Source organism: Engystomops pustulosus, unplaced genomic scaffold, assembly GCF_040894005.1.
Source record: "Engystomops pustulosus unplaced genomic scaffold, aEngPut4.maternal MAT_SCAFFOLD_1001, whole genome shotgun sequence".
Classification (NCBI taxonomy): Eukaryota; Metazoa; Chordata; class Amphibia; order Anura; family Leptodactylidae; genus Engystomops; species Engystomops pustulosus.
The window spans coordinates 1-13,110 of NW_027285880.1; the positions used below are offsets into that span (position 1 = coordinate 1).

The 13,110-nt window shown below is 45.9% G+C and overlaps 1 protein-coding gene across 2 annotated transcripts; it reads left to right on the plus strand.

The window, feature by feature from the left end:
- The first annotated feature begins 1,137 nt into the window (after positions 1-1,137).
- LOC140112699 (epidermal growth factor receptor kinase substrate 8-like) lies at positions 1,138-13,089 on the plus strand. 2 transcript variants are annotated; one of them, XM_072132599.1, is made up of 4 exons: positions 1,138-1,444; positions 4,109-4,255; positions 10,604-10,639; positions 11,645-13,089. In XM_072132599.1, the coding sequence occupies exons 1-4, from the start codon at positions 1,364-1,366 to the stop codon at positions 11,714-11,716; spliced, it is 336 nt and encodes a 111-aa protein (XP_071988700.1). In that variant the 5' UTR covers positions 1,138-1,363; the 3' UTR covers positions 11,717-13,089. The 2 variants fall into 2 exon arrangements, with proteins under 2 accessions (XP_071988700.1, XP_071988701.1); XM_072132600.1 differs by lacking the exon at positions 10,604-10,639 and having other exon boundaries at positions 1,140-1,444.
- The last annotated feature ends 21 nt before the right edge of the window (positions 13,090-13,110 follow it).

Genomic DNA, 13,110 nt, shown 5'->3' on the forward strand with positions numbered 1-13,110 from the left:
GATGGGGACACCAGTATATTATACACTGGATGGAGGAGGCTACGATGGGGACACCAGCATATCACACACTGGATGGAGGAGACCACGATGGGGACACCAGTATATCACACACTGGATGGAGGAGGCTACGATGGGGACACCAGCATATCACACACTGGATGGAGGAGACCACGATGGGGACACCAGTATATTATACACAGGATGGAGGAGGCCACAATTGGGACACCAGCATATCACATACTGGATGGAGGAGGCCATGATGGGGACACCAGTATATTATACACAGGATGGAGGAGGCCACAATGGGGACACCAGTATATTATACACTGGATGGTGAAGACCACGATGGGGACACCAGTGTATTATACACTGGATGGAGGAGACAACGATGGGGACACCAGTATATTACACACTGGATGGTGAAGACCACGATGGGGACACCAGTATATTATACACTCGATGGACAAGGCCATGATGGGGACACCAGTATATTATACACTGGATGGTGAAGACCACGATGGGGACACCAGTATATTATACACTGGATGGAGGAGACCACGATGGGGACACCAGTTTATTATACACTGGATGGAGGAGGCCACGATGGGGACATCCGTATATTATACACTGGATGGAGGAGGCCACGATGGGGACACCAGTATATTATACACTGGATGGAGGAGGCCATGATGGGGACACCAGCATATTACACAGTGGATGGAGGAGGCCACGATGGGTTCACCAGTATATCACACACTGGATGGAGGAGACCACGATGGGGACACCAGTATATCACACCGGATGGAGGAGACCACGATGGGGACACCAGTATATCACACACTGGATGGAGGAGGCCACCATGGGGACACCAGTATATCACACACTGGTTGGAGGAGGCCACGATGAGGACACCAGTATATTATACACTGGATAGAGGAGGCCATGATGGGGACACCAGTATATTATACACTGGAAGGAGGAGACCACGATGGGGACACCAGTATATTACACACTGGATGGAGGAGACCACGATGGGGACACCAGTATATCACACACTGGATGGAGGCGACCACGATGGGGACACCAGTATATCACACACTGGATGGAGGAGGCCACGATGGGGACACCAGTATATTATACACTGGATGGTGGAATCTATCTGTGCATGGGGAATGTTCATGTGACCTGGACATGTGTCCTGCGTGAAGAACTGAGGTAGAACATTGGGGGCTCAGTCAGGTGGTGGAGACCCTCTTAAGGCCTTTGTTAATTCTCAATCTAGCAGGTTTCATTAACCCCTGGGATCCTGGTTATCATTTTGTAACCTTTCTTTGACAACAGGAAGCAGGCGGCAGCGCTCTCCATGAAGTTTGCTATTTGCAGATACGACTTTGTGGCCAGAAACCTGAATGAGCTCTCCGTGCTGAAGGATGACATTGTGGAGGTAACAACCGCTCCCCAATGATTGAAGAAATGATTAAAGAGAACCTGTCACCACATTTTTTACAGCTAGTGGCAGGTTCCCATACAGCCCTGGTAACTAGTTGACAACCTTCTTTTAGCTAAATATTGTTTCCCTCAGATCCCCATAAATTCAACTTTATAATTTTACCTGGTATCCAGGGATATCTATAGCGAGATGATGGGGACGTGGCCTCCTCGGGCTGGCATCATCACAGGTCCTTAAACCTCTTAACATTAGCAAACTGTACCCCATGCAGGTATATCTGATCAATGAAATCACAGCAGCCCCCATGGACTTCTAGTTTTCTCCATGCAGACATGCTGTGATTTCATTGATCAGATATATATGTGCAACATCCCCCACTGGGGCCTAGCCTTTTTTTGGTGGCCTGGAGGCTGGTTCAGATGGAGTCCAAGTGGTGGAAGCTGCAGTTCTGGGCTTAAGTCTTTAGACTTTCCCTGGGTGCCAGGCAGTAGGCCTGAGGCACTAGAAGTTCCTGGGATTAATGTCTGTGGCAGCACTGAAGGTGTGCTGCTCACTCGCACTCTCTCTTGACTCTTCAGTCTGACTCCAAGATGGAGTCTCTCACTCAGCAAGGGTTTATACAGTCATGGCCATAAGTTTTGAGAATGACACAAATCTTCTATTGTCACATGATGTGTCCCTCTGGTCTGTCAGATGTTTATCACATACAGAAATACAAGTGCAATCATATTATGGGGAACAGAAGCTTTTATTGTCAGTGAGAAGGAGTTACTGCAGCAAGTCTTGATGATTGACCACAAGTTCTCAATGGGATAAGATCCGGGGAGTTTCCGGGCCATGGACCCAGAATCTCTGTGTTCTGTTCCCGGAGCCATTTAGTTCTCCCCTTTATGGCAGGTGCTCCATCATGCTGGAGAAGGCATTGCTCATCACCATCTGCTCCGGGAGGGTTGGGAGAAGGGGCTCCTGGAGGACATTCTAGTCCATTCTTTATTCATGGAGGTGTTTTTAGGGCGATTCCCTTGGCTGAGAAGCCGCCCCCCCCCCACACATGAATGGCTGCAGGAGCTTTACAGGTGCAGGAGACAGGACTGGGGGCATCGCTCACCTTGTCTTCTCCCAACAATCGGAAAGGGGATTCATCAGAGAAATAACTTACCCCCAGTCCTCAGCGTCCACTCCCTGCAGCTCCTGCAGAATATCAGTCTGTCCCTGATGGTTTCTGGAGAGAAGCGGCTTCTGTGCTGCCCTCCTGGACACCAGGCCTTGCTCCAGGAGTCTCCGCAGTGTCACAGTGCCTGCAGATGCCTCACACCTGCTGCTGCCATTCCTGAGCTCTGCGATGCTGGGAGCCCCACCCCCAAGCTGAGACACTTGTAAGAGACGCTCCTGGCGCTTGCTGGTCCTTCTTGGGCTCCTGGAGCCTTTTTGGTAACAATGGAGCCTCTCTCCTTGAATTCCTTGATGATGCGATAGATCGGTGACTGAGGTGCAATCTTTCTCGCTGCGATACTCTTCCCTGTTCGGCCAGTTTTGTGCAGTGCAATGATGACTGCACATGTTTCTTTAGAGATAACCATGGGTAACAGAAGAGAAACAATGATGCCAAGCACCAGCCTCCTTGAAAAGTGTCCAGGGGTGTGATTGTTACCTAATCCTGACAGACTGATCTCCAGCCCTGTCCTCATCAGCCCCCGCAGCTGTGTTACTGGAGACATCACTGACACCATGGCAGCTGCTCCGCCTAAGGCGCCTGCAATGAAGGGGAAATGTGTTTTGGGGGGAAAAGTTCATTTTCTAGGCAAATATTGACTTTGCAATGAATTGCTGTTAAGCTGATCCCTCTTTATAACATTCTGGAGAATATGCAAATTACCATTATAACACCTGATGCAGGAGACTTTGTAAAATTTTACATTTGTATCATTCTCAGAACTTTTGGCCATGACTGTATACTCCCCTGGTCAGGTGGTAGCACCTCTCCAATCACCTTCCAGAAACCTCATTAGATAATTACATACACCAGTTAACTGTTGCCTTGCCAGGTAGAATAAACAGCTGCAATTACACAAAATTCTCCTAGAATTATCTTCTGGATGAGTTGCACAGGCTCACCAGATTGATCGTAATATGGAGAGGGTGCCATTTGTAACTACCACCTTGCCTATGCGTTGGCTGGGGTGTTGCATATGCATGGGCAGGGCTGCCTCTGCCATTCTCATCTCGCCTCAGGCGGCAGATGTTTGGGCCTTTAGGGCAGCGGCAAACAGTTGAATCATTGTTCACTTTGCTACTCCACTGTAAATACACTATTGGGTACCAGAAGGCGCTTTCAGCGGTCCGATGGCACTGCAGTCATTGATGGTGGCCGCCTATGCAAGATCCACCCCTCCCGCAAATGCAACACCTCTGCCGATGCAGAGGGAGGAGGTCTCCAGCATGAGAAACTTGGTTAATGCAGCTGTAAGTCTCTGCCTGGGAGGTTAAGTATTGTATTATCCAGTCAGTTGCCCTCGCGAGGTCAGTGGAGCCGAGGGTGGGCCCTCGCAAGGTCTTTGCCTATTGTCTATGACGCGAATAAGGCTCAGGGTGATGACCCCTCTGATGCAGCGGGTGCATGGTTCCCGGCTTCCAGCAGCTTCTCACCTTACGTTTCAGGTCATGGATGATAGAAAGCAGTGGTGGAAGGTGAGAAATTCCAGCGGTTCTTCTGGATTTGTGCCAAACAACATCCTGGGAGTAATGAAACCCGAGGAGCCATCACAATTGGGGCGTTCAGAGCCGGTCTACAGCCAGACAATCCAGGTACCCCACAGCCTTCTGTACCCCTAGGATTTCTGGGGATCAGGGTTACTGCTTTCCTTCCTGCTGCCGATAATGTACAGGGAAGAAGGAGGCCATAGTCTCTTCACATATAGTGACTGTATATAATGTGCATGTAGATACTATATACTTCTCACAGCTTCTTGGGGTGGCCCCATGATTGGCCAGTTATTGGATAGGACTATATATAGTAGATCACAGACATCATGAGCAGTGTGTATAGTAGATCAGTGAGATCCCAGGTAGTTATTGTGTATAGTAGATCAGTGAGATCCCAGGTAGTTATTGTGTATAGGAGATCAGTCAGATCCCAGGTAGTTATTGTGTATAGTAGATCAGTCAGATCCCAGGTAGTTATTGTGTATAGTAGATCAGTGAGATCCCAGGTAGTTATTGTGTATAGTAGATCAGTGAGATCCCAGGTAGTTATTGTGTATAGGAGATCACTGAGATCCCAGGTAGTTATTGTGTATAGGAGATCAGTGAGATCCCAGGTAGTTATTGTGTATAGTAGATCAGTCAGATCCCAGGTAGTTATTGTGTATAGTAGATCAGTGAGATCCCAGGTAGTTATTGTGTATAGTAGATCAGTGAGATCCCAGGTAGTTATTGTGTATAGTAGATCAGTGAGATCCCAGGTAGTTATTGTGTATAGTAGATCAGTGAGATCCCAGGTAGTTATTGTGTATAGGAGATCAGTGAGATCCCAGGTAGTTATTGTGTATAGTAGATCAGTGAGATCCCAGGTAGTTATTGTGTATAGTAGATCACTGAGATCCCAGGTAGTTATTGTGTATAGGAGATCAGTGAGATCCCAGGTAGTTATTGTGTATAGTAGATCAGTGAGATCCCAGGTAGTTATTGTATATAGTAGATCAGTGAGATCCCAGGTAGTTATTGTGTATAGGAGATCAGTGAGATCCCAGGTAGTTATTGTGTGTAGTAGATCACTGAGATCCCAGGTAGTTATTGTGTATAGGAGATCAGTGAGATCCCAGGTAGTTATTGTGTATAGGAGATCAGTGAGATCCCAGGTAGTTATTGTGTATAGTAGATCAGTGAGATCCCAGGTAGTTATTGTGTATAGGAGATCAGTGAGATCCCAGGTAGTTATTGTGTATAGTAGATCACTGAGATCCCAGGTAGTTATTGTGTATAGGAGATCACTGAGATCCCAGGTAGTTATTGTGTATAGGAGATCACTGAGATCCCAGGTAGTTATTGTGTATAGTAGATCACTGAGATCCCAGGTAGTTATTGTGTATAGTAGATCACTGAGATCCCAGGTAGTTATTGTGTATAGGAGATCAGTGAGATCCCAGGTAGTTATTGTGTATAGGAGATCAGTGAGATCCCAGGTAGTTATTGTGTATAGGAGATCAGTGAGATCCCAGGTAGTTATTGTGTATAGGAGATCACAGAGATCCCAGGTAGTTATTGTGTATAGTAGATCACTGAGATCCCAGGTAGTTATTGTGTATAGGAGATCAGTGAGATCCCAGGTAGTTATTGTGTATAGTAGATCAGTGAGATCCCAGGTAGTTATTGTGTATAGTAGATCACTGAGATCCCAGGTAGTTATTGTGTATAGTAGATCAGTGAGATCCCAGGTAGTTATTGTGTATAGTAGATCAGTGAGATCCCAGGTAGTTATTGTGTATAGTAGATCAGTGAGATCCCAGGTAGTTATTGTATATAGTAGATCAGTGAGATCCCAGGTAGTTATTGTGTATAGGAGATCAGTGAGATCCCAGGTAGTTATTGTGTATAGGAGATCAGTGAGATCCCAGGTAGTTATTGTGTATAGTAGATCAGTGAGATCCCAGGTAGTTATTGTGTATAGGAGATCAGTGAGATCCCAGGTAGTTATTGTGTATAGTAGATCAGTGAGATCCCAGGTAGTTATTGTGTATAGGAGATCAGTGAGATCCCAGGTAGTTATTGTGTATAGTAGATCAGTGAGATCCCAGGTAGTTATTGTGTATAGTAGATCACTGAGATCCCAGGTAGTTATTGTGTATAGGAGATCAGTGAGATCCCAGGTAGTTATTGTGTATAGTAGATCAGTGAGATCCCAGGTAGTTATTGTATATAGTAGATCAGTGAGATCCCAGGTAGTTATTGTGTATAGTAGATCAGTGAGATCCCAGGTAGTTATTGTGTATAGTAGATCACTGAGATCCCAGGTAGTTATTGTATATAGTAGATCACTGAGATCCCAGGTAGTTATTGTGTATAGTAGATCAGTGAGATCCCAGGTAGTTATTGTGTATAGTAGATCAGTGAGATCCCAGGTAGTTATTGTGTATAGTAGATCAGTGAGATCCCAGGTAGAAATTGTGTATAGTAGATCAGTGAGATCCCAGGTAGTTATTGTGTATAGGAGATCAGTGAGATCCCAGGTAGTTATTGTGTATAGGAGATCAGTGAGATCCCAGGTAGTTATTGTGTATAGTAGATCAGTGAGATCCCAGGTAGTTATTGTGTATAGTAGATCAGTGAGATCCCAGGTAGTTATTGTGTATAGGAGATCAGTGAGATCCCAGGTAGTTATTGTGTATAGTAGATCAGTGAGATCCCAGGTAGTTATTGTGTATAGTAGATCACTGAGATCCCAGGTAGTTATTGTGTATAGGAGATCAGTGAGATCCCAGGTAGTTATTGTGTATAGTAGATCAGTGAGATCCCAGGTAGTTATTGTGTATAGGAGATCAGTGAGATCCCAGGTAGTTATTGTGTATAGGAGATCAGTGAGATCCCAGGTAGTTATTGTGTATAGTAGATCCGTGAGATCCCAGGTAGTTATTGTGTATAGTAGATCAGTGAGATCCCAGGTAGTTATTGTGTATAGTAGATCAGTGAGATCCCAGGTAGTTATTGTGTATAGTAGATCAGTGAGATCCCAGATAGTTATTGTGTATAGTAGATCACTAAGATCCCAGGTAGTTATTGTGTATAGTAGATCAGTGAGATCCCAGGTAGTTATTGTGTATAGTAGATCACTAAGATCCCAGGTAGTTATTGTGTATAGTAGATCAGTGAGATCCCAGGTAGTTATTGTGTATAGGAGATCACTGAGATCCCAGGTAGTTATTGTGTATAGTAGATCACTGAGATCCCAGGTAGTTATTGTGTATAGGAGATCAGTGAGATCCCAGGTAGTTATTGTGTATAGGAGATCAGTGAGATCCCAGGTAGTTATTGTGTATAGTAGATCACTGAGATCCCAGGTAGTTATTGTGTATAGTAGATCAGTGAGATCCCAGGTAGTTATTGTGTATAGGAGATCAGTGAGATCCCAGGTAGTTATTGTGTATAGTAGATCAGTGAGATCCCAGGTAGTTATTGTGTATAGTAGATCAGTGAGATCCCAGGTAGTTATTGTGTATAGTAGATCAGTGAGATCCCAGGTAGTTATTGTGTATAGTAGATCACTGAGATCCCAGGTAGTTATTGTGTATAGGAGATCAGTGAGATCCCAGGTAGTTATTGTGTATAGTAGATCAGTGAGATCCCAGGTAGTTATTGTGTATAGTAGATCAGTGAGATCCCAGGTAGTTATTGTGTATAGGAGATCAGTGAGATCCCAGGTAGTTATTGTGTATAGTAGATCAGTGAGATCCCAGGTAGTTATTGTATATAGTAGATCAGTGAGATCCCAGGTAGTTATTGTGTATAGGAGATCAGTGAGATCCCAGGTAGTTATTGTATATAGTAGATCAGTGAGATCCCAGGTAGTTATTGTATATAGTAGATCAGTGAGATCCCAGGTAGTTATTGTGTATAGTAGATCAGTGAGATCCCAGGTAGTTATTGTATATAGTAGATCAGTGAGATCCCAGGTAGTTATTGTGTATAGTAGATCAGTGAGATCCCAGGTAGTTATTGTGTATAGTAGATCACTGAGATCCCAGGTAGTTATTGTGTATAGTAGATCAGTGAGATCCCAGGTAGTCACTGTGTATAGTAGATCACTGAGATCCCAGGTAGTTATTGTGTATAGTAGATCAGTGAGATCCCAGGTAGTTATTGTGTATAGTAGATCAGTGAGATCCCAGGTAGTTATTGTGTATAGTAGATCAGTGAGATCCCAGGTAGTTATTGTGTATAGTAGATCAGTGAGATCCCAGGTAGTTATTGTGTATAGTAGATCAGTGAGATCCCAGGTAGTTATTGTGTATAGTAGATCAGTGAGATCCCAGGTAGTTATTGTATATAGTAGATCAGTGAGATCCCAGGTAGTTATTGTGTATAGTAGATCAGTGAGATCCCAGGTAGTTATTGTGTATAGTAGATCACTGAGATCCCAGGTAGTTATTGTGTATAGTAGATCAGTGAGATCCCAGGTAGTCACTGTGTATAGTAGATCACTGAGATCCCAGGTAGTTATTGTGTATAGTAGATCAGTGAGATCCCAGGTAGTTATTGTGTATAGTAGATCAGTGAGATCCCAGGTAGTTATTGTGTATAGTAGATCACTGAGATCCCAGGTAGTTATTGTGTATAGTAGATCACTGAGATCCCAGGTAGTTATTGTGTATAGTAGATCAGTGAGATCCCAGGTAGTTATTGTGTATAGTAGATCAGTGAGATCCCAGGTAGTTATTGTGTATAGGAGATCAGTGAGATCCCAGGTAGTTATTGTGTATAGGAGATCAGTGAGATCCCAGGTAGTTATTGTATATAGTAGATCAGTGAGATCCCAGGTAGTTATTGTATATAGTAGATCAGTGAGATCCCAGGTAGTTATTGTGTATAGTAGATCAGTGAGATCCCAGGTAGATATTGTGTATAGTAGATCAGTGAGATCCCAGGTAGTTATTGTATATAGTAGATCACTGAGATCCCAGGTAGTTATTGTGTATAGTAGATCAGTGAGATCCCAGGTAGTTATTGTGTATAGGAGATCAGTGAGATCCCAGGTAGTTATTGTGTATAGGAGATCAGTGAGATCCCAGGTAGTTATTGTGTATAGGAGATCAGTGAGATCCCAGGTAGTTATTGTGTATAGGAGATCAGTGAGATCCCAGGTAGTTATTGTATATAGTAGATCACTGAGATCCCAGGTAGTTATTGTGTATAGTAGATCAGTGAGATCCCAGGTAGTTATTGTGTATAGGAGATCAGTGAGATCCCAGGTAGTCGCTGTGTATAGTAGATCAGTGAGATCCCAGGTAGTTATTGTGTATAGTAGATCACTGAGATCCCAGGTAGTTATTGTGTATAGTAGATCAGTGAGATCCCAGGTAGTTATTGTGTATAGTAGATCACTGAGATCCCAGGTAGTTATTGTGTATAGTAGATCAGTGAGATCCCAGGTAGTCACTGTGTATAGTAGATCACTGAGATCCCAGGTAGTTATTGTGTGTAGTAGATCACTGAGATCCCAGGTAGTCACTGTGTATAGTAGATCAGTGAGATCCCAGGGAGTCACTGTGTATAGTAGATCACTGAGATCCCAGGTAGTTATTGTGTATAGTAGATCAGTGAGATCCCAGGTAGTTATTGTGTATAGTAGATCAGTGAGATCCCAGGTAGTTATTGTGTATAGTAGATCACTAAGATCCCAGGTAGTTATTGTGTATAGTAGATCACTGAGATCCCAGGTAGTTATTGTGTATAGTAGATCAGTGAGATCCCAGGTAGTCACTGTGTATAGTAGATCAGTGAGATCCCAGGGAGTCACTGTGTATAGTAGATCACTGAGATCCCAGGTAGTTATTGTGTATAGTAGATCACTGAGATCCCAGGTAGTTATTGTGTATAGTAGATCAGTGAGATCCCAGGTAGTCACTGTGTATAGTAGATCACTGAGATCCCAGGTAGTTATTGTGTATAGTAGATCACTGAGATCCCAGGTAGTTATTGTGTATAGTAGATCAGTGAGATCCCAGGTAGTCACTGTGTATAGTAGATCACTGAGATCCCAGGTAGTTATTGTGTATAGGAGATCAGTGAGATCCCAGGTAGTTATTGTGTATAGTAGATCAGTGAGATCCCAGGTAGTTATTGTGTATAGTAGATCAGTGAGATCCCAGATAGTTATTGTGTATAGTAGATCACTAAGATCCCAGGTAGTTATTGTGTATAGTAGATCAGTGAGATCCCAGGTAGTTATTGTGTGCAGTAGGTCATTTAGGGTTAGGATCTCCTATATACAGTAAGTACCTTTTATATATTTGTGATCTACTATATCACGTTATAGGATTTTAGTGATTACGGATTTCCTGTACAATAGATTTTCCTCCACGTTTTACATGTGATCCACAATCTGTGTGTTTTGATTGGTTCCGGTTCTGACCATTGTCGTTGGTTATTCTCTGGTAAAAGCTTTTGATGCCAAAGAAGGAATTTGAGATCTTCAAGGTATGACCCCAGCGTGTGCCCCTGCATGATCCCTATAGATTAGGCTTTTCTCCTTCTGCTTCCTGGACCTGATCTTCTGCTCGGTGCAATCTGTGAGCACCCACCTTCTCCCTATAGTAATATACTCAGTAGATTGAAGGTGGGAGAGCTGCTGCGGGAGGTGGGAGAGCTGCTGCGGGAGGTGGGAGAGCTGCTGCGGGAGGGTGGTAGAGCTGCTGCGGGAGGGTGGTAGAGCTGCTGCGGGAGGGTGGTAGAGCTGCTGCGGGAGGGTGGTAGAGCTGCTGCGGGAGGGTGGTAGAGCTGCTGCGGGAGGGTGGTAGAGCTGCTGCGGGAGGGTGGTAGAGCTGCTGCGGGTGGATCCATGGATCTCTCGTGGATCTGCTGTGTGTGGCGTGACCCTCGGATTTCCCTCGTGGATCTGCTGCGTGTGGTGTGACCCTCGGATCTCTCGTGGATCTGCTGCGTGTGGTGTGACCCTCGGATCTCTCGTGGATCTGCTGCGTGTGGGGTGACCCTCGGATCTCTCTCGTGGATCTGCTGTGTGTGGGGTGACCCTCGGATCTCCCTCGTGGATCTGCTGTGTGTGGCGTGACCCTCGGATCTCTCTCGTGGATCTGCTGTGTGTGGCGTGACCCTCGGATCTCTCATGGATCTGCTGTGTGTGGTGTGACCCTCGGATCTCTCTCGTTGATCTGCTGTGTGTGGTGTGACCCTCGGATCTCTCTCGTTGATCTGCTGTGTGTGGTGTGACCCTCGGATCTCCCTCGTGGATCTGCTGTGTGTGGCGTGACCCTCGGATCTCTCTCATGGATCTGCTGTGTGTGGTGTGACCCTCGGATCTCTCTCGTTGATCTGCTGTGTGTGGTGTGACCCTCAGATCTCCCTTGTGGATCTGCTGTGTGTGGCGTGACCCTCGGATCTCTCTTGTGGATCTGCTGTGTGTGGTGTGACCCTCGGACTCTTGGATTGTATATAACTGCAGATTCTCTCTCTCTTCATTGGCAGCAATTACTGGGAGAACTGTCTGAGGTAACCGCTGGCGTCTTGTCTTCTCCTCGCTCCTTTCATTTGTGTTGAGTGATGATTGTGACCTGTAGGTCTGTGCACTGACCGTATTCCCAGCGACTTTGACATGAGCCGACTCCAAGTCGCTTGATGGCGCTTCTCCTCTATGGAGGGATTGCCAGTGCTCTATATTCTTGGGTTATCACAACAACGTGTAATAGTCCCTTCCATTATTTTCCGGTTGGTGACTCCATTTCCCCTATTATATTACACCTTGGGAAACCATTGGTACAAGTTTCGGGGCTCGGGTAGCACCATCTCTGTTTCAGGTTTTACTTGTCAGTAAAGTTGAGCTCCTCTCATTGAAAGAAGTGAAGATGTTCTGGTTGGGACTTGTTGACTGTGACTGGAGTAAAAGTTGGAAGAATGAAATCTCTTGGTAGATTCACTGTATGAGGGGAGTGATATCGTCAGGAGATATTGTATGTGGTAGGTCCTTAGTAGAGTCCTGCTTCACGCTTAGGTTCTCGATAGTCTGTGTAAAAAGGGAGGTTCTTGAGTTTTAATCTCGGTAGATGTTCACTTCTCCCGACCAGATCATCTGCAGAATAACTTCTTTCCAAACTCAGAACATCATTACTTACCCAGAACATGATTAGGAGTGACGTCCCCTACACCAAGGACATTGCTTCTGTCACCCTTAACATGGACTAAAGATATCACTTCTCCCCAGAACATGTACAAGGACCACCAACAACACGTAGTGAAGACGTCACTTCTTTCATCCAGAACACCAATAACAAGTACAGAGGACAACCGCTTCTCGCCCAAAAATGTACTGAAGACATTGCTCCTTTTGTCAGGGTTGTATAACGCGGACCGTTGCCCCTTGGCCCAGGATGTGTCCCGGGGACCGTTGGCTCTCGGCCCAGGATGTGTCCCGGGGACCGTTGCCCCTTGGCCCAGGATGTGTCCCGGGGACCGTTGCCCCTTGGCCCAGGATGTGTCCCGGGGACCGTTGCCCCTTGGCCCAGGATGTGTCCCGGGGACCGTTGCCCCTCGGCCCAGGATGTGTCCCGGGGACCGTTGGCTCTCGGCCCAGGATGTGTCCCGGGGACCGTTGGCTCTCGGCCCAGGATGTGTCCCGGGGACCGTTGCCCCTTGGCCCAGGATGTGTCCCGGGGACCGTTGCCCTTGGCCCAGGATGTGTCCCGGGAACCGTTGCCCCTTGGCCCAGGATGTGTCCCGGGGACCGTTGCCCCTTGGCCCAGGATGTGTCCAGGGGACCGTTGCCCCTTGGCCCAGGATGTATCCCGGGGACCGTTGCCCCTTGGCCCAGGATGCGTCCCAAGGACCATGCAATGACCTGCTGACACATTGTCATGTGCCTGAGAAAATGCTGAATTGATATGAATTGACTCAAACAGGTCAACAAGTGTTTTATGTAAGGAGGATGATGTTGAGAG

Coding starts and splice junctions, on each gene's coding strand:
- LOC140112699 (XM_072132599.1), top strand. CDS start 1,364: ATGAAGTTTGCTATTTGCAGATACGACTTTGTGGCCAGAAACCTGAAT. Junction 1,445..4,108: donor TGAAGGATGACATTGTGGAG/GTAACAACCGCT, acceptor CTTACGTTTCAG/GTCATGGATGATAGAAAGCA. Junction 4,256..10,603: donor TCTACAGCCAGACAATCCAG/GTACCCCACAGC, acceptor CTCTGGTAAAAG/CTTTTGATGCCAAAGAAGGA.